The 21,632-nt window shown below is 41.4% G+C and overlaps 2 protein-coding genes across 5 annotated transcripts; one reads left to right on the forward strand and one right to left on the reverse strand.

The window, feature by feature from the left end:
- The first annotated feature begins 29 nt into the window (after window positions 1-29).
- Window positions 30-20,733, forward strand: LOC141993257 (uncharacterized). Of its 4 annotated transcripts, XM_074962711.1 has the most exons (5): window positions 30-75; window positions 1,144-1,325; window positions 19,015-19,196; window positions 19,285-19,344; window positions 20,328-20,733. In XM_074962711.1, exons 2-5 carry the CDS (start codon window positions 1,314-1,316, stop codon window positions 20,710-20,712), a joined length of 639 nt encoding a protein of 212 aa, XP_074818812.1. In that variant the 5' UTR covers window positions 30-75; window positions 1,144-1,313; the 3' UTR covers window positions 20,713-20,733. The 4 variants fall into 4 exon arrangements, 3 of the variants coding, with proteins under 3 accessions (XP_074818812.1, XP_074818811.1, XP_074818813.1); XR_012640807.1 differs by lacking the exon at window positions 30-75 and having other exon boundaries at window positions 851-1,325; window positions 19,285-19,500; XM_074962710.1 differs by lacking the exon at window positions 30-75 and having other exon boundaries at window positions 851-1,325.
- On the reverse strand, window positions 10,694-16,833 carry BRS3 (bombesin receptor subtype 3). The gene is made up of 3 exons (XM_074963201.1): window positions 16,193-16,833; window positions 12,978-13,329; window positions 10,694-12,317 (listed from the first exon to the last, which is right to left on the reverse strand). Exons 1-3 carry the CDS (start codon window positions 16,624-16,626, stop codon window positions 11,922-11,924), a joined length of 1,182 nt encoding a protein of 393 aa, XP_074819302.1. The 5' UTR covers window positions 16,627-16,833; the 3' UTR covers window positions 10,694-11,921.
- Window positions 20,734-21,632: the final 899 nt, after the last annotated feature.

Raw genomic sequence — 21,632 nt, forward strand, 5'->3', positions numbered from 1 at the left:
AAGTGACTTCTCTGCCGCCCGCCGGCCCCACCCCGGAAGGGAAGGGAGGGGAGAAACCATTCTGAGCGAGTGTAGGTGGGCATGGGTGGAAGGAATGGTCGTGCTCAACGGAGCCAACGGGCAAGGGCTGGGCCAGCACGTGGTCAGCTGCGGGCCAATGGGAGGCACGGAGAGAGCGATAGGCCCCTTCCTGGGAGCAGGCAGCCCGTGGCTTCTTTTCCCGCCTGGGGCGTGGCCTAGTGCAGTACTTCCTGAAGGGCGGGGCCTGGGAAGGTTCTAGATGGGTCCCAGACCAGTTCAGGGCGGGATTAACTGGTTCCTAGCCTAGGCAAACATACGTTTCCTGGGGGGGGAGAGCTCACCTCACAGCAGTGCCCCGTTCCCCACCACCCCCCTAGGCCTGACCCAGTGCAGGACGTTGTGGTGCTGCTTGGGTCATGAGGGGGTGCGGCCAGGCCGAACCCCAGCAGCAGGGTGACCTGCACTGGACAGCGAGGCAGGGAGCCGGGCCCAGCCCTGCGGGACAGGCTGCCGCTGCGGGGCGAATGTGGGGGGAAAGAGCTCTCCAGCCCCCTCGCTTCCCAGGGCTTCGCTGTCGGGCGGGAGCAGGGCAGAGAAGTGCAAATGTGTAATGGTGGGGCGTGAAAGAAGGCAAAGTGCAGCTGGTGGGTTGCCTTAGTAAAAGATGGGGGAACCACTGACCTGGTGTCCTGCTCCATTCAGCTTTGGGAAAGGGACCCTGGTACCTGCTCAGGGCAGGCAAGCCCTTCCTCTCCCCCTCGCCACAGTCTGTCCTGGTCCTCTTTGTTCTGCGTGGGGTCTACTCACTAGAGTCTGCCCTGCCACAGGGTCTTTCAGCACAGGCCATCTCCTTTGCCACTCTCGGGCCCCATTGCTGCAGTTTATGTCCTAATTCCTTGTGGGCCATCATTTTAGCCTGGCTCTGCTGTCACATATGGCCCCCTCAGGCATGCCAAGTGGTGATATCCTGGTGTTCTTGAGATGCCATCATGCTGCTACCATTGCTCTTGTGCCATGATGCTAACTGTTTATCTTGTCCGCTGTGCACTTTGGCAGCATGACTTGCAAAGTTTTTCTGAATGATAGCAGCAGCACACTGCCATGTTAGTGATTCCTCCGCAGGAATCTCTCCACTCATGCAGTAGAAGCACATGCTGATGGGCAGTAGACTTGTGCAGCTGGTTTAGCTCAAAGGATGCCCAGTAGTCCCATCAAAATCAAGACTGGCCTTCACATGTCTCTCATTCACACCTGCCTGATGTTCATTTCAAAGGATAGTGGAGGCCATCTCAATGCTCACTAAGGTAAGAAATACAGTTTCATATTTTATCTTATCAGTCTACATTTATACTCTCAATATGGAAATGTGTTTTGTGTATGCTGTCACATTTATGCAGAAAATGTCAATGCATCCTGATTAGTTCATCAGTATATATGGTAGGCAGCATCAGCAAAAGATTAAAAACTTATTCAGGAACACAATGAACATTGGCAGTGGAAGTTGAATTTAAGTTCCTACAACTTGGTACAAGAAGATGCTTCCTATTTGCTTTATAGTGTGCCTAAGTTGTGGATCTTGTGCCTAGTGTTGATTTCTCTCAGATATTTCAAGTTCCATTTCATTTACTTTCATTGGAATTGAGCAGCTCACGTTCCAGACACGCCTTTATAAATTTGCTCTTTAGTGTTTCAGTGTATCATTAAGAACATAAGAATGGCCATACTTGGTCAGACCAGTGGTTCATCTTGCCCAGTATCCTGCCTTCCGACAATGACCAGTGCCAGGTGCTTCAGAAGGAATGAACAGAACAGGGCAATTATTGATTGATCCATCCCTGGTTGTCCAGTCCCAGCTTCTGGCACTCAGAGGTTTAGGGATACCCAGAGCATGGAGTTGCGTTTCTGACCATTTTGGCTAATAGCCACTGATGGATGTAATAGCCATTGATCATTCATTCAAGAATATCAAAATAAACTAGAATTGAACAATAATTCCTACTTCTGCTGTTGCACTGTTTTTCTGCGAGCAGGCAGCCATCTTCCATTGGATAGAAAGCCCATTTTCATAATGTTTTTATTGGCAGGACTAAACAAAAAAAGATAAGACTATACACTGGTATTGCTTCAAAATGTTGTGTTGCCTCAGATGTTGGCGCAGAGGACATGACCAAATGTCCCCTCTTCCAGAAGTGTCCCCTGCTGAAACTTCTAAAATACTTTTACTGTCTCCCAAATATCTGCTTTTTAGAAATCAAAGAATAGTATAAGTTATTCGTATTTACAACTTCTAGAGAATGTATTTTGGCTTACTATTCAAAAAGCTATACTGGTGCTGTGCAAATTACTAAATTTGTACTCTGAATTTTAAATTGTTTTTTAATGGGTGAAGATTGCTTTCTTAATGACAGTACCAGAGACTGACTCAAGTGGGAAATTAGTTAATTCTTCATCTGTGTCTATTGTATTTTAATTCCATTTGTCATGTTCTCAGTGCATTTGTGGAGAAGATGGGGATGCTGTATCAGTATTATTATAATTATTGTTGTAAAGTAATAGTCATCTACTTAGTTGGTTAATAAAGCACAACATTTAATGATAAAGTTCTTAATGCACCACAGACATACTATGCATGAGTGTGCTTGTTATGAAGTAAAGCTGTTATGAACTTATAGCCACCAAAAAAACCCATCCTTTGTGGGGTTTGAAGAACTGACTGCTACCACACACTCTTCTGGAGTTGTTGATTTTTGGTAAGCTTATTAGCATGTGGGTACATTCTTTTGTTGTTTTTAATGTGTTTTTTTTTTCTGTAATGCTTTCAACCTTGAAAATAAATGTGCTTACTTAGAAAAAGCTGTGTGGTAACTTCTAATTGAGGGCAATTATGCTGTTTATTGCCTCTGAAGAGAGAGCAAAGCACAGACGCTAGTGTGTTTAGGCAGTCTGACTTGCTGGCAATAACACAGGGAAGTGTGCAGCCCTCGATCAGAAGGGAAAGAGACATAGGTCTCCACCCAAGAGAGATGACGGCTGGGAGCCAGAAGTCTAAAAATGGGTGTCGTTGCTGGACCATGGAGGGGGAATGCAGGTGCAGTTGCCCTAAACTGTGACCAAATCATCTAGTGATTTTTCAGAAGGTGATCGGGAGACTCTTTGTGTTGCAAGTATGTTTATTTGCAAAAGAATATGACTAGAAAACATTGTTTTTATGTGCATTATAAAGAAAGCATATTCTGTTGACTTTTGTTACATTAATTTTGGCTTAGGACTACAAAATTGAAGTATTTATATAACTTATTTTAACTCTTCTTCTAAATAAAAACATAGTTGAACAAATCCTTACGGCTTGGCAACTGTTGATTGCTGCAGTTGCAAAACAAACTTTTTACCCTATAATGGGAAGGGTATGCAGTCTAGAAGCTTTTTGGAAATCAATATTCTAGGAGCAAATATATCTTTACTGTCATATACACTGGAATGGTAGTAAAATCAGAGTAAAGCTCTGAGGAGAGACAGAGATCAGTTAATTTGCCAGTCAACAGACTGTCATATAAGATTGCTACAGCTATAAATATAGACTTTCAGTAATCCCTGGCTGGTATACAAAGAACATCCAATGTGTAGTTAGTGACATCTTTCAAGAATTTTCTTTTGGCAGAGCTATGATGATAGTGGTCCAAAGACTGTTTTACAATCAGTTACAAACTGACAGCTAGAGAGGCATTTGAGTTACTTTTGTTTCAAAGCTCGCAAAATTAACATCAATTTTTTCATTAACCTAAATTTTATTTTCATATCTTTCAATAAAAGCATCAGCACACATGCCAGGAAAAGCTGTTTCCATGAAGTGTTGTTTTAATCCAGGAAGCTCAGCACAGCCTAAATTAGAGTGTTGAAGGAAGAACTACAATGATCCAGTTAAGGGAATTTGACATCTGCTGATCCAGATTCTGACTTCAGTTAAAATGGTGAAAATGAAGAGTAACTGAGATCAGATTATTGTAAGCATTTACAAAAACTGATTCTGATCTTTGTTTGGAGGCAGAGGGGAAACAACATCAATACAAAGTAATGTCTCTGAATGGTGTGAAGAGAATACAGCTTACATTTTATACTGCTTTGGTTGTTTTGTCAGATCTGTGTGTAACAGAGTTTCCCATATCAGTACCTTTGGCAAATACAGTAAGTATTTAACTCATATTTATGGAGGACTGGATGACTTGGGAAGTGGTAATGGGTTAATAGAGCTTTCCACCTCAGGGCAGAGTAGGAGACCATCCCAAATCATTAAGAGTCTGATTCTCAGAAGTGCTGAGCAATATACATTGCCGGTGCTCAGCATTTCTTAAAGTCAGGCAGTACATGTCCAAAAGTTACCATCATGTGCCTGTTGGATGGCCTGTTCAGTAGTGTCAGTTCAGTTTCCAGTCGATAAATGTCCACATCAGAGTACCACCCCACATCTTACATTAATTAGCACCACTGTTGTCAATTTCAGTATAGAGACCAAGCATTAAATAAGTGTGGAAAATAAACTATCCTCTCACACATAAACATGATTCCTCCAGGTTGAGGCTTAGGCCTGCTGGCAGGGCAGTGTGAGGAATGCTTGCCCTGCTCTCTCTGATGTAATCGGTCAATGAATAATTAAAGGACTTCAGTCTCTAGACCTAACAGTACATTTTTTATGAGCATTAAATGTGAAATTTTAAATTCCTCTTCATTTATGACTGGGAACAAACTTCTATTCATTTATTTTATTAGTTTATCTTGCACTCCTTCTGGCTGGCCAGCACAGGCTTCCTAGCTGTTTTTAATTGGACAAAACAAAGAGCATATTTTCTGCTGAAATTGCAACCTGCCAACATACAGGAGGTATACGTAAGAAACATATACATGTTTGTCCCCATTTTTAATCATATATGACTATTCTGTTTTAAAAAATTAAATACAGCCTAGCATTGACCACCTGACTGATATGTATTACAGTATTTTGCTGTTAGGATTACAACATTGTATGATGTGTAGCATGCTTTTCAAGGAAATGAAAGCCAAAACACAACTGGTTTTTCAGCTGTCACATGCTGCGTCAGAAAATTGTGATGTTCCTTTTTGTATTTCGTCTGATTAATTTCCATGCAGTTGTCTGTTCTCAGATATATTCTAAAAGAGTTGAATAAAATGAAACAATTTGTAATTTATTAGTAATTACTTATTGAATGCAGGACATTATCTGTATCATATATGTTACAGCTGTAAAACATCCACTGGCTTACCATATGTGGTAATAATGTCCAGTGATGATAAACTGCAGAACCATGTGATAAATTGGCTGACAGTGTAAGCAGCCCAATCTGTCTCAACTGAGATTACTACTACCATCTCCAACCGCACAGCAAATTCAAAGAGATACCACTTAAAAATGTTTTTTTCTTTCCCCAAATATGGATTTCCCCTGTCCTGGCCTAAGATACAGAACACACAGTATTAAGTTTTAGAGCAATGATGGGATTAAAATCCAATATCTTGAATCATCAAGGATAGTTTACAATGGAACACAGTACTTTTGCTAGCTCATGAGATAGCAGATTGCAAATTGCTACATTATTACATATAGAAAAGCTATTTTAGAGGTTTCAGAAATCTGTTATAAATACATTTTCCTTCTCATAGACTGCTGTTGGATTTATTATACTAATGGTGTTTCATTTTACAAGCAGAAACATATTAGAATAGTATCAATAAATTGTTTTTAAAACTCTCTAAAATAATTTCTCTTTAAAATCTGTGCTATTAAACAATATGCATGAGAATATATTGTGATATAAGGTTTGATTTTTGGATGACCTATACAATTGATTCGTAAGTACTTCAGCCATCCCAGACTCATTCAGATAAAACTTTTACAAAACACCACACATACACATTCAAGTATACATACACATACGTGTGTTAAATGTGAAATATATAGTATAATACATTGATTAGTTTATTTACCTAAAGCTCCCCAGAAGAGATCAGATGTCTTTGTGTGCTAACTTTTGCATTTCAATCTCCTGGTTAGCTGGCAGCAGCCAAAGGTGCAGTGAAGAGAGAGGAGATTTTTATGTTTTGTTGAAGGGAGTTTCAGAGAGTCACATATCTTACAACGTTTGCATCAATGCTTTGCATCAATGTGTGATGAGGTGTGTCATCTCAAACCAGCATCATGAGGCAAATACTACAAAACAATGTTAAGATGTTGCACCATGATTATTTGGTGGCTGGCTGTGACTCCATTCATTGATAAAAGGGGGTTCCCAGCTCTTCAGAGTTGAATATTAGTGCTCTGAATGTGACAGTTAGTAAAAATACAGTGTGAAATTCTGGCTCCAGTGAAGTGAATGGGAATTTTGTCATTTACTTCAATGGGGCCACAGGATTTCACCCTTTAGTAATCAGACAGAGAATTCAGAATATATTTTAAAGGAAAATGCCTTTGGGCAAATCTAAATGGCCATTCTTGAGTTTGCAGAGAGGTTACGCTTGGTTGTGCCTTACACTAGGGCTGATCTTGTAGTCCTTATGCACATAAGATTCCAATTACATTCAATGGCAGTCTAAGTTGCATAAAAATGACAGGATCAGCCCAGTATGTTAAAAATTCAGGCCAATACTGTCCATATTCACAAAGAAAATGACTTCCATGAAATAGTTTACCTTTTTGCTGAATAGAACATCTGCTGCAGAGCCAAAAATCATCCATTGCATCGAGCCTGTATTCTTTTGAATAAGTACCACTGATTGAAATGTACAAACACTTTAGCTGTGTGCAACTTTAGTTTATTCTTTAGTTGTAATATGCTTAGCAGAAATACATTACTGTCAGCAGGCAGCCCATGTTAAACTACTTACAGTAAAATAAGACTCTTTTCTGAGAAGCGTAAAAGAAAAAGAATTAAAAATTGGTGATTTTTATGAAATAACTTTACCATTTCTATTTGCCAGAGATTCAGCTTCTTACAATATATGCATGCTTTGATATGATTTGGTTTGCTTTTCTGATTGAAAGGTGATTTCAGTCCTAAGCCAGTATCTTACATTATGATAAGCACAAATTGAAATACTGATAATATTCATGTTAGCAACAATTCTTTTAACAATGTCTACACTTTTACTCATTCAAGCTGGTAATTTTTACAACACCTAAAAAGCAGTAATATTGTAATGACTGTCATTTTAAAAAACTTTTTGGTTTAAACATATAAATATATTTTTAAAATATTATGTCAAAATTACTAAATAATGCAAATGCAACAAGCAAGTTCCACAAAACTGAAAGTCAGGATTTGGAGCCAAGGGTCATTTAACTAAGGAACCCCTTGATAAGTGAAGAGACACTGGAATTATTTTACTGGAGGATAGAATGTTTTAAGTTCAGCTGAATAATACTTTTCAGCCTGAAGAAATCCTTTGGCCCTGATTTAGCAAAGCATCTAAGCACTTTCTTAAATCCTAATAAGTCCTATGCTGAATTGGGGCCTTTATAGTTAACGAGGCTATTAAATGTGCACAAAATGTGCCCAAGCAAAATAAAACATCATTAGATTAAATTATATGTTACATACATGCAAAAGAAAGCAACCTGGGGATATATCTCATTCATAAAATAATATATGGTGCCATCCTGCAAGCCTTCATGTTACATTAGTAGCACTTACTCAAGTAAGGCTTTGCAAGATTGAGCCCCTAGCTTTCAATTATTTTTTGTTTTTACATATTTTGCATATTCTCTATCTCAATATGAATTTGCATTATAAATCCAGACTCCATCATGTTACAGTTCTTTTCTAAATCACATTCAGTGCTGGTGTAAGTGGGCATCACAACCTTAATTTGAGTAGATTTAGATCCGCATTACCCAGGGCTGAATTTCACTCATAATCTGTTTTCTAGAAAGAAACATTAAGAAAAGATTGCCAAGGAAGCCTTAACCCCTTTTCCCTATGTCTAATGTTGGTAGCCTAGAGAGATATTATTATGGATTGTTAGGTGGATAGACCGAATAGTAACATCAGATTGTTCAGATAAAGTAAATGTTAACCAATACATTGTATCAGAGTGATGTATCATGAGAGTGCAAATATAACTATTGTTGAAAAAAGGTAGAATGATAAAACCATATAGTGTGTTACATGATGGTGTCAAGAATCTGGGCCTGCAGCAGAGCCAGTCTCTGGGCAACCTAATGAGTGCAGCTGGCCTGTAGTAGACTGCCTGATTATTGGGAAGAGTCCACAGACCAGCTCTTAAGCCCAGCGATTTGGCGGCTGCTCAGAGCATTTGCCCATCGCTATGATAGCACGTGCCTCAGACCCAGTCCTGCTCCTGCCTTGCCTCCAGGTAACCTGGTTCTGACATTTGGCACCAATTTCTGACTTTGGCTTTGACCTTTGGCTCTGGCATCTGGCCTCAGCCTATGGTTCTTACCCTGGCTATTGACTCCTGCTCTAACCATTAGGCCTAACTCCTGCTTCAAGCACTATGCACAACTGCCTACATCCCATTCACTGACAGATGGAATGGTTAGGTCCTGTCATGGCCTGCAATATAGTTGGTTCCTAATTGTCAAATGTACAATGTACAGCGGAAACATACATTTATAAAAGCATACAATAGCAACAAGTTACCTCATTTAGAACAATAGATACAGAAGGCAAAAAAAAAAAAAGAGGAGTACTTGTGGCACCTTAGAGACTAACAAATTTATTTGAGCGTAAGCTTTCGTGAGCTAAAGCTCACTTCATCGGATGCATGCAAGTATCCTTTTCTTTTTGCGGATACAGACTAACACGGCGACTACTCTGAAAGAAGGCAAAAAGTAACCAATGTAAAACAAGAAAAATAGTGAATCTTAGAAGCTGACATTTCTAGGGGCTGTTATGAGGAATACCCAAAGATTACATACTTTAAAGTTTAGCCGTCAGCAGAGAAAGTGTCTAAAATTTGGAAACACATGGCAGATTCACTTTCCAGAGGCCCTTCAGAAATGGGGGTATGAAAGTATGGAATTTAAACGCAAACTCTAAGTGAGGAAAGAATGCTTTCTTTTGTTTAAAGTTCCCCATGTTCAACTCCATGAAGCTAAAAGTTTGTTCATATTTGTGTGGTTTATTTATCAATTGTAGGCCTATCCCATAGCCCTATTAGAGGCAAAGGGAAGGGAGGCATCTAAATGCTGTTCAAGGTACATGGGGCCTGATTCTTTGCTCCAGCCAAGCTGTGCTTGGCGCAGGACTAGCGAGGGAGGGTAAACATGACTTGAAGGCACTTTTATGTTCCCCTTATTCAGTGTTCCATTTTGCTACATACCAGTCACTATTGCTAGGGGCACTACAAGTAATTGCCGCTCAAACGTGTTGCATCTTCAACAGTTAATTTCCCTTCTAATTAGGAAATAAAATATAGGACTTCTCCACCCTGCCCATACCAAATTTTGTCAAACTAACACCTACACTATAGTCTCTCTTCTATAAGTTCCTCCCCAGCTTCTTTATTCAGATGGAAATTCTGTTTCCTCAGTTTGGACAATGGAAGGTCCATTGGGATTTCCTGACTCATCTCCTGTAAAGCAAAATTCTAGTTCAGGTCTCAGAAGTTTCATAAAATGTCTGTCTTCCAGGACTTTTGTAACTCTCGGAGCCAGGAAGGCTGGCTTTCCAGCATTCCCTGACAGGGAAGCTGACCCATGCCAAAGTCATATTGAACTTTTCAGTGCTATACAGTCTGCTTGTCTACAGCCATTATTGTCTGGCATGTATGTCTCTCATCTAGAAGGTCAACTGACTTGACAGCAAGGGGACCTTCCATTATGAAAGAAACTTATTCTAATAACCTGGAAAACAAAAATCTAACACTTACTATAAAGCAGTGGTATTCAAATTGTGGGTCGAGACCCAGTACTGGGTCATGGAATGTAAGGCACTGGGTCACAGTGGCTCTGGTCAGCACCGCCGACCGGGCCATTGAAAGTCTCGTCGGTGGTGCTGCCTGGCTAAGGCAGGCAAGTCCCTACCTGTTCTGACACCGTGCTGTGCCCCGGAAGCGGCCAGCAGCAGGTCCGGCTCCTAGGCCCAGGGGGCCATAGGGCTCCATGCGCTGTCCCCACCCCAAGCACCAGCTCCACACTCCCATTGGCCGGTTCCTGGCCAATGGGAGCTGGTGGGGGGCAGTGCCTATGGGCGAGAGCCACACGGAGCTGCTTGCGTGCCTCCGCCTAGGAGCCGGACCTGCTGCTGGCCCGTTCCGCAGCACAGCACGGCCGCAGTGCCAGGACAGACAGGAAGCCTGCCTTAGAATCCCCGCTGTGTCGCTGACCGGGAGCCACCCAAGGTAAGCCTGCCCCCCAACCCTGTGCCCCAATCCCCTGCCCCAGCCCTGAGCTCCCCCCAAACCTGGACCCCCTTCCTGCACCCAAACCTGTCATCCCTGGCCCCACCCCAGAGCCTGCACTCCCAGCCAAGAGCCCTGACCTCCTCCCGCACCGCAACCCTCTGCCCCAGCCCTGAGCCCCTCCCGCACCCTAAACCCCTCATCCCCAGCTCCGTTGAGTCGGGCATCAACAATTTTCTTCAACTGGGTTGCCAGAAAAAAAGTTTGAAAACCACTGCTATAAAGTAAATTAACTTCCAGCACTTATTCTAGCTCTTTCTGACTATTGAGTTGATAGGGTAGATTGATTTTTCCTCCCTTGATCAATATAATGCTAAATAATAACACTTAGTCCTTTTATAGGACTTTTTTATCTATAGATCTCAAAGTACTTTGCAAAGGTGGGTAAGTATGATTATCCCCATTTAACAGATGTGAGTGCCTGCTGCTCCCACTGACTTAATTAGGAGCGTAGAAGCTCAGACCTCTTAAAATCAGGCCATACAGTAAGCAACTTTCCAGAGTCACACAGCAAGTGAGTGGCAGACTATGGAATAGGATCTAAAGCTTCTGATTCTCAGGGCTTGTTTACACTTACAGTGCTGCAGCTGTGCCACTGTAGCACGGTAGTGACAGTGCTACCTATGCCGATGGGAGAGTTTCTGCAGTTAGCATAGGTACTCAGCCTCCCTGAGAGGCCGTAGCTATGTCAACAGGAGAAGCCCTCATGCTGACATAGCACTGTCTATACTTGGAGCTAGGTTGGTATAACTGCGTCACTTAGGGGGGTGGATTTTCCACTCCCCTGAGCAACGCAGTTATACTGACATTCGTTTGTAGTGTAGACCACGGCTTAGTGCTGTCTCAGCATCGTGCTACAACTTTCAGCATAGTTTAATTTCAGTTTATGAAAAATGATAACCTCCCCCTAAACTTTCACTCCAAAGTTTTGAGCATTAATATTTGGTGCAAGGAAAGTGACAAAATAAGAAACCGCTCTGGTTTGTCATTCTGTGGAGAGCTGCTTCCATTTTAAAAAACATCAAAGACAACATAAGTACTCAACAAAGGGCAGCGCTCATTGTCACTACTCTGTGGCCAAGAGTATAACAGCAATTCTAATTCTCTGAACACAGAGCCAGTACAAAAATAGTCCTGCAGCTCAAGTGAGTTTAACTTTGTTTAACTGAGCTTAACTTTGTCAGCTTGGTGCAGAAACCTCAGGCATATGGAAAGGATGCATAGCATTCCCGGGGAATAAGCACTATCCTCTTGACTGAGCTTACATCAGTTGTGTTTCTTCTTTTCCCCACACATACTGTTGTGATTTCTCCATTATATAATTGAAGATGTTAAGACGTCCTGCTGAAGATGCTTTCACAGACTGTATAAAGGATGCATTCTTTTGTTTACTTGCAGCTCCTAGCAGGTCCTGGTGCACTAGAATCTTGGGAAATGCATGATGTTGGTTCTTCTCCATGATCGAAGAACTAAACGCTCTCCTCTTCTTTTGTGACACTATAATCTGTTAGCAAAGTAACACTGATTTCTGAGCCATTTGTGCTGCCTGTGGCTGACAAAGCTCTGGTAGGTGTGTTGCTGGGAGGCCGTGTAGGAAGCCTTGCCTTGCAACACAAGATTTGCTTTTTAAAATGTTGCCGGAAACTTTTACTCAGCCAATAAAGAGCAAAGGGATTGACACAGGAATTGCTGAAGGCCAAAGCCCGGGAGAAAATAGTGACTATAAGATGAAAGGTAGAGGCATCTACAGAAGAGTGGTAGGTGAAAGATCGATACAAATAGAGAATGTGGTTAGGCAGCCAGCAGAGGGCAAACAAACCAACTAGCACCAGCACTGTTTTTGCCACTCTCTTTCGGGATTCAATCTAGGAAAAAATAATTGCATATCTAGTATTAATAATACATATTTATGTATTATGCTACTCTCTGGAGGGCTCTGAGACCCTTAATAAAAATCAGTCTACATACGATAAGTATTGAAAGGCAGCATGGAAACAAAGCAGAAACTAAAGCATTTTCATTTGCACCCATACATTTTTGTGGCTTTGGACAGGGTGTTTTCACTTGGGAGCATCTGACTATGAAACTCCCTCTCCCACCCTTTGGTCTGATAGAACCCACTGAGGCCTCATCTAGACAAGGATTTAAGGATGTGATGTTAACACGTTAGCTAATGCATTCTAATGCAGACTCCGTCCCTCAGTGTTTAGAATTTAGTGAAAGGTGTCATAGCTCCTAAATGCAGTGTGGCCCTAATTCAGCAAAGCATAATCCATCGCTATTCAGCAAAGCATTTAAGCACATACTTAAAATTAAATCAATAGTATTTAAGCACATGCTTAAATGCCTTGCTGAATCAGGGCTATTGCTGCCTGTGTATACAGGCTGCACTTTACCTAGGCTTGTTACTTGTCTATTGTGTATACTGTATATGTAAAACGTTCGCACTCAAATTAAATTAAGATTTCAGCCAGTAAGCTTAGACTTCTATAAGCTGGGCACCCTAGTTTGTGATCCTTCCTTACCTGTTTACGGGCATGACCATGTTCTTCAGCTGGCATGTTGAATGTACTTTTGTACAATGTTTTGGCAATAAGAAAATAATAGACAGAAATGACAGCTAGTGGTATAATATAGAACACCAAAAAGCAAACTAGAGAGTGAGCTTCTTGCAGTATCTTCTCAGATACAGGATAAGGGGCACATGCTTCAAAAGATACATTTTTTTCAGGATTGCTGAATGAATATAAATCCGAAAATACAGCTTCTGGGATTGCTAATATCATGGAGACAATCCAAACACAGCCAGCTTTACAGCAGGTCTTCAGAACTGCATCTGATGTTTGCAGTTCCAAGGGCTTAACAATAGCTCTGTACCTAGAAACACAACCAACATCATAGTGTTAGAAAAAATGCAGTAACATCAGTCTTGAGCACCAATAATTTAAATTTGTGGGGACAACTTCATGCCTGATATATCTCCACTGAGGTTGACATAATTGTCTTGGGAGTTTAAAGGGGTGAATTTGGTCCATTTTCGTTTTTAAAATGCTAGATATATACATAATTATGCATTTGTTCTTCTGTGTTTTGAAGTGATGCTAGTCTCTCCATAAGGAAGGAAGAAGCTCAAGGATGAACTTTAAGCATGTACTTATATCCTATTGACTTTAATTGTCTTGAAACTTTCCTCTCCCAGAATGATCATACAGTATCTCCAAAATAGACTGGTCTGCAAACTCCAAATTCAGTTTGCTTTGTAAATTATGCTGAGGAGAGGTGCCATCTAGTGTTTGGAGGGGTTTTGTGTGAAAGTTAATATTTGGGGGGACTGGGGGTGGAGTTGTATATTCTGTATTATGGGTGCACAAGGGGAGGTAAATGAGGAATTTACAAAGATATGTAATATGAAGTGTGTGGAGTTGCATATGCCCCACATTAAAGGTAAGCATGAAAGGGTTTAAAGTTTTGTTGAGGTAGACATAGCAACAAAAGGCAGAGGAAGGCACCTGAAGGGAAGATGAAGTGCTCCTTCCAGTCTAGTTCAGCCTAGGAGAAGGACCAAGAAGCTCTCAGACTTGGAATGAGGGGAGAACTGGAAAATGACCATTTTGCTACTCCAGATGGGCTAGTCTGCTCGCAAGGGGCTTTATAAGTTCAGGGATGTTTATTTTCCTGCCATTTTCAAGCCATTCCTTGGTTGCTGCTGGTTTGTTCATGTTTTTGGACCAGGCAAAAGAAAACTTTGGTACTGATTCCTTATGCAAAACAATCTGTGCAGAAGTGCATAGAACTTAAAATGATAGGATATAGTGTAATATCTGGTTTCAGAGTAGCAGCCGTGTTAGTCTGTATTCGCAAAAAGAAAAGGAGTACTTGTGGCACCTTAGAGACTAACCAATTTATTTGAACATAAGCTTTCGTGAGCTACAGCTCACTTCATCGGATGCATTCAGTGGAAAATCAGTGTAATATCTGTTTCCCACTGTGTTCCTGTGATCACACGCCAGGTCACACTCATACAGGACAGTTTACACATGTATACAGAGCAAGATTTAAAATAATATATAGACACTTATAAACTGACCTGCTATTGATTCCTGGCTGTACTGCTGTAACAAGTGGGCCGAGCCAAATGTGGGGGGGAATGTGTGGACCTGGGTAAACGTGTGGGGACAGGAGAATGTGGAGAGGGGACATAGAGAGGAAGGCAAGAGACCAGGGAGGGAGGGACTGGGCATAGGGAACTGGGGAGCGGATGGAACCACTCCCTGCTCTCAGAATGGATGAGCCCTGGGTTAGACAGATTGGGGAGATCCATGGAAGAGGGCACGAGACGGCCATGAAAGAGAATACAGTGAAACAGGGCACAGATCAGTATGGAGGGAAGGCAGAGCCTTCAGTGGAGTTGTACCAATTTACACCAAGTGAGGATCTGACCCTCTGTTTCTCCTCTGGGCAAAATTAGACACACTACTGCAGACTAGAACATTAGTAATAACCTTTTACTGACCCCAGGCCCTCATAGCCAATCAGAACACAGTAGCTCATGGTGTTATAATTAACACATGTTCTGAATTTTCAGAGTAATTTTAACCGTATAATTACTGGATTAAAATATTGTTCTAGGCAATTATATGATGGCAACCAGTAAGAATTGAATTCAGAAGCAATTGCCCATTGTCCTAATACCGACTTGGAGTGATTTTTTTTTCATTCTATATGCCTGACCTAGTTGCTATTAACTAGTTTTTCTAGTTACTGGTATTTGAAAACATTTTCCTTCCTTTAACATTGAGAGTTCATTTTGACTGTTTGTAGTCTTTGATAATTCATACTCATTACACTTCTGCCTTCTATTTGTTGTTATTCAGCCATAAATGAAGCAGATTATAAATGCTTCTTGGTGAAAATGGATTATTCTGAATCACTTGTGAAGTCCGTCAGATGGAAACACTTATGTGCTCTAATAATAATGTATTCAGATTAGTCTGAGTTTAATTTGAGGTCCTATGAAGTAAAACGTCACTGAAAAAGCTGCAGTAACTAGAAGTACAATAGCAATTAAAATATTGAAATAGTGCTATCTTGCATCTCAATCATAGTGAGCACTTGCCATGCTTAAAATTATTATTGTATTGCAATAGCCTTCACATTTTAAAGAGTCTTAAAAGTAATTTGAACTAACAATTTTGTTTATATTTTACCTCTAAGTGGCAGTCAATTTAGTTAGAGTTTTAAGGCCTGATCCAAAGCCCGTTGAAGTGAATGGAAGGATTCCCATTGTCCTTAGTCATTTTCACATGAGGATGTGTTGTTCATCCTCATTGACTACTTCTGTACACCACTAGGTAGCACCAATATACAAACTATCTTTTCCCTGCTGTAAGCCTTTTATCTTTCTTGATTCAGTAGAGGGAAAAATGTCTTTCTTACATCACTTAAAACTAATAAAAGGTCAGATTTATTTTTTAAAATTATTTTAAAATTCACTTCATTAAAAAGAATTCTTTTACACTTTCAGAGAATATTGATCTCTTAACTTAAACAAATTGGAGTTGATTTTTACTGATTACTGGAAAAAATCATCTAGCTTTTAATGGGAACATTTAACATCATATTTATCTATCCAAGGACTAAGTATTACAAATTAATGCAAAGTGATAGCTTCTTCCCTTTTTATTCATTTCTGTCTTAATGCACAAGTACTTCCTGACAAACCAAATTGCTACAGACCTACCTGTCAGCACTGAGAACAGTTAAAGTGAACACTGATACTCCAACTGAAGTTAGCTGGATAAAAGATAACAGCTTGCAGCCAATTCTTCCAAAGAGCCACGTATCCACAATATAGCGTGTTGCATCTACTGGCACACAGGTTAACAAAAGAAGCAGGTCTCCAAAAGCCAAGCTGGTTATGAAAATGTTTGGAACCGTCTGCATTGATTTAATCTTGAAAAAGACTTTGATGAGTATAGCATTTCCGAGGACACCCACTGAAATGATTACAGCATATGTAACATAAATTGTGCACAGTATTTCTAATCCTGGAAAGGAGTCTTCAGTCCATCCTTGATCTACAATATCGTTGTCAGTGATAGATCTCAGTTGTTCTGTAATATTGACCGATGCGTGTGAAGTCTGATTAGCTGAATGCCAGTGTGCTAGAGACATCTCTTTAAATGTGTCTTCTATTCAGGCTGAGTTGAAATTGATGAGAAATGTTTAATTCTCAACCTGTAGCATGTCGGCAAGAAAGACCATTTAAAAGGTATAGAATTATGTTTGAAATTAAGATTCCTTAGTGCGTTAACTAATTTCTTTCACCACTTGAAAGTCCCAAAGTATGATTGTGATAATGCACCCAGATCCAGTACTGAACTGTGTGGGAGGTGGAGAATTCTTTGATTGGCTTTTCAGCCACTGAAGGTGGGGAGGGAGGAGGAAAAGAGAGGAAAATGGGTTCTTAAAGGTATGTTCTGCAGTCATTTTTTTTTCTCATTGAGGTACTTGTGAATAGATGCTTTTTTATTATTATTAAAACAGCTATTTTTGCATATTACCTAGTAAATATTCCTTAAGGCTTTGTTAAAATATTTCACAAAAGAAATGTACCCTGTACTACTTATATAGGAAACCTTTCCAATTTTCAAAAGATTATAGGTAAGTGTAAAGTCTGCTAATCAACATAGTGCTCCGCAGCATGTTAATATTGGATAAAAATATATTGAAACACAGATAATGAACATCTGTAGGAAAAGATATAGAGTTATGAAGCTGTGTTGATTTTTACTATTGTTTAGATCAGTGCCCTACAGAAATGTGGACAAATTCAGGTATAGCACAGTAATCCAGTGGGCTGCCAAGAGACAATTTAGGGCAGCAAACTATGGCTCCATTGCTGCTAATGCTTATACACGTGCTTAATTTTACTGACCTGAGCAATCCCATTGACTTCATTAGAATGACTCATGCTTAAAGTTAAGCAGATATATAAGGGGTTGCAGAATTGAGGTCTGTTATTTTGTGATCACCCATATACCTGTCAGATATGACTGGTAGGACTGATAACACAGATTTTTAGCCAGATAGTTATGGAAAATGTTTTGATTCCCTATACAGGAGGAGTCTGTATCTCCAAATATTAGTAACTAATTTCTTTAATTATTTTTAATTCACTGGTTAACAAATACAATCTACAAACTGTTGAGCATGTAGATGGTAGAACTGATAACACAGATCATTTGATAGAACAGTAACTTATTAGCTTTCTTTATGTTACACTACTTCAAAGTTATTGGTGCTATGGTTCTTAGTATCCCGGATTAGGCAATTAACAGTCAAATTTTATTTATGGACCAAATTCTGCTCTGAGATGACCCCACTGACTTGCATCCCCAAGATATTGGGAATTGGACCCACTGGGTCAAATATACCCTTAATATAAGCAGGCAAAACTCTCTTTTTCCTCAGCTTGGGAAAGGGAGGGATGATTAAGGGCAAAGATCTGTATCTGGAGTTTTTTTCTCCACATTCCCTTATTTAGCTGTTAGACAATAGGACATTTTCCTTCATTCACAGCCTTACAGCATCCATATTTTGAATCACTGTCTATTTCTCTCCACTAATCTATATACAATATGAATTTTTGATAGAGGGGATTTGCTGGATCTCAGTACAAAATCCAATTATCATAAATTGAGCTTGTTCCATGTAAAGTAATAAAAAAAATCAGATCCTAAAACCATACAGGAAACTCCTGATTTTTCTGTGTGAGAGCCAAAATATCTGCACTCACCACTATGCCATATTTGACATTCAAAGATCAGAGGGGCATGCAGAATATACACAGGTTGAGTCTGTATAGAAAAACAGGTCCTGGATACATAAAAAGTATGTAAGTCAAAAATTCAAATTAGGACCCTTTATTGGGTTCTTTTTAGTAAATAAGTTCTTATCACAATCATCCCTCATGAGTCCCATTGTATGGGTACAGTGTGTAGGCTGCTCACAAATTTAGGTGCCATTGAAGATGGCCTGATTATATTGTCCACCCACACCGGCATAGTTGTGCACATTATGCTTAATATGGAGTGCTGCAACTGTAGCACATTGTGACAGCTTAATGTCACATAGTTATGTAAAATGTTTAGATTCCCTGTAAAGGAGGAGTATGTATCTCCAAACACTAGGAACTAATTGCTTTCATTATTTTTATTCACTGGGGGACAAATACAATCCACAAACTGTTGAACATATCATAGAATAGCACAGAGAATGAAACCAGATGTGTGTACCTAAAACTGGGATTTAGCTGAGATAAACTTGTAATTCACATTGGGATTATATTCAAGATTGGCCCATGATGCAGCGTTAAGATATAAATCCAGACGTGAACTTCCCCAAAATCTCATGATATTCAGACCCACTAGAGAGATTGGAGCAGACAAAATAAAATCTGAGGCCTGGTCTACAGTACGCGGTTATTTTGGAATTAGCCGAGTTAATTCGAAATAAAACTGATTCCGTCCAGATGACCAAACCGTTTTTTTCGATTTAAAGGGCTCTTTAATCCAATTTCTGTACTCCACCTCGGCAAGTGGAGTAGCGCTAAAATCGAGATCGAAGTTCCGGGTTACAGGTACTGTGGACGCAATTCGATGTTATTGGCCTCCGGGAGCTATCCCAGAATGCTCCCTTGTGACCGCTCTGGACAACACTCTCAACTCTGATCCACTAGCCAGGTAGGCAGTAAAAGTCCCGGCAATTTTTGAATTTCATTTCCTGTTTGGTGACCATCAGCACAGTCTACCATCACAGGTGACCATGCAGCGTCCACCGTCACAAGAGTCCCGGATTCGCAGACAAACTCCAGCATGGTCTGAACAGGAGGTACTGGATCTCATCGCATGTTGGGGAGACGAATCTGTTATGGCAGAACTACATTCCAAAAAAAGAAACGCAAATACATACGCTAAAGTCTCCAGGGCCATGACATAAAGAGGCTACTCCAGGGACACAGTGTCGTACAAAAATCAAGGAGCTCAGGCAAGCATACAAAAAAGCCAGGGAGGCAAACGGGTGCTCTGGGTCACAGCCCCATACATGCCACTTCTACCATGAGCTGCATGCATTTATGGGGGGTGACGCCACCACTACCCCACCACTGTCCGTAGACACCTACAAGGGGGGAGTTGCACGGAGCAAGGAGGATGAGTTATTGGAGGACGAAGAGGAGGAGGACAGTGCACAGGCAGCAAGTGGGGAATCCGTTTCCCCCCCTAGCCAGGAACTAGTCTTAACGCTGGAGCCAACAGCCTCCCCACACTCCCAAGGTGGGCTCCCGGACCATGACCCTGGAGAAGGCACTTCTGATGAGTGAGAGCTTGATCAGAGCCATGCGGTGGGGGGAAACCCAGCTGTGCTGGGCTGTTCGTTTTTAGTTTAAAGGGCTCATCCCTGCTCAGAGCCTCATTGGAGCCACGTGGTGGGTGCGGGGGGTGGGGGGTGATGTATGAAGCGATCATCCCAGAGAGCCTGCAGGCCCTCCTTTTATATGGCAAACCCACCAGGCATTGCTTACTATGGGAAAGGGGAACTGGCAGTTTGAAAGCATTGAAATGAATGTGGAAGAAGCAGAACCCCGCGTGCCTCTAGAGCTTACCATGCCTGCCTGCAAGTTTAATTCTGTTGCCCAGCTGTGTGTGATGGCTTACTCACACCAGAGTGGCAGGCACTTCAGTATAAGAGGCAAAATGCGACCTTGTACAGAAATAACGTGTACTGTGTACTATGAATTGCCTGTTTCACTGAGAAAGAGTGTCCCCTTTGTTCTCTAAAATGTATCCTTTTCTCCCTTTTTCTCCTCCTGATAGGGCCCAGCTGAATGTGTGGAGGCAAACAATTGCGGAGTCCTGTAAAGCGTTAAATGAACACGAAGAGAGGAGGGACGTGTGCGATGAGAGCAGGCAGGATGCTATGATCAAGCTCATGGGGGAGCGAACTGACATGCGCCGCTGTATGGTGGATCTAATGCGGGAAAGGCAGCAAGACCACAGACTGCTGCTGCAGCCCCTGTATAACTGCCCTCCCTCCTTCCCAAGTTCCATAGCCTTGTCACCCAAGAACACGGGGCAGAGGGAGGCTACAGGGACCCACACACTCAACCCCAGAGGACTGCACAAGCAGCAGAAAGCTGGCATATCCAAAATTTTAATTTGGTTTCTGGACTTGTCCTTCTCTTCTCCTCCACCCCCCTAAGCCAATTCCCGCCGCACTCCCCCCCGGTCTACCTTCTGATTTCTCTCAATGTGTTGTGCAACAAATAATAAAGGTTTTTAAACAATTGTGACGTTATTTCCTTTCATATATATACGGGGCAAGTAACTTCAAGAGAAACAGACACAACTGTCACACCGTATCCTGGCCAGTCATGAAACTGGCTTTCAAAGCTTCTCTGATGCGCAGCGTGCCCTGCTGTGCTCTTCTAATCGCCCTGTTGTCTGGCTGTGCGAAATTGACCACCAGGCGAGTTGCCTCAACCTCCCACCCCACCATAAATGTCTCCCCCTTACTCTCACAGATCTTGTGAAGCATACAACAAGCAGCAATTACAATTGGAATATTGGTTGTGCTGAGATCTAACCGAGTCAGTAAACTGCGCCAGCGCGCTTTCAAATGTCCAAAAGCACATGCTACCACCATTCTGCAATTGCGCAGCCTATAGTTGAACTGCTCCTTACTACTCTCCAAGGTGCCTGTGTATGGCTTCATGAGCCCTGGCATTAAGGGGTAGGCTGGGTCCCAGAGGATAACTATAGGCATTTCAACATCCCCAACAGTAATTTTCTGGTCTGGGAAGTAAGTCCCTTGCTGCAGCTGTTCAAACAGACCAGAGTTCCTGAAGATGCACCCAAAAACACCCACGAGAATGTTTTTGCCCCATCATGCACTGGGAGCTTAACCCAATATTCCAGTGGGCGGCGGGGACTGCGGGAACTGTGGGATAGCTTCCCACAGTGCACCACTCCTACATTCGATGCTAGCCTCGGTACTATGGACGCACCCCGCCGAATTCAAGCGCTTTAGTGGGGACACACAAGACCGAATGTATAAAATCGCTTCCAAAAATTCGAATAGAATAATTTCGAAATAATTTTGTACTGTAGACGTACCCTAAG

This window comes from Natator depressus, chromosome 9 (genome assembly GCF_965152275.1).
Source record: "Natator depressus isolate rNatDep1 chromosome 9, rNatDep2.hap1, whole genome shotgun sequence".
Taxonomy (NCBI): domain Eukaryota; kingdom Metazoa; phylum Chordata; order Testudines; family Cheloniidae; genus Natator; species Natator depressus.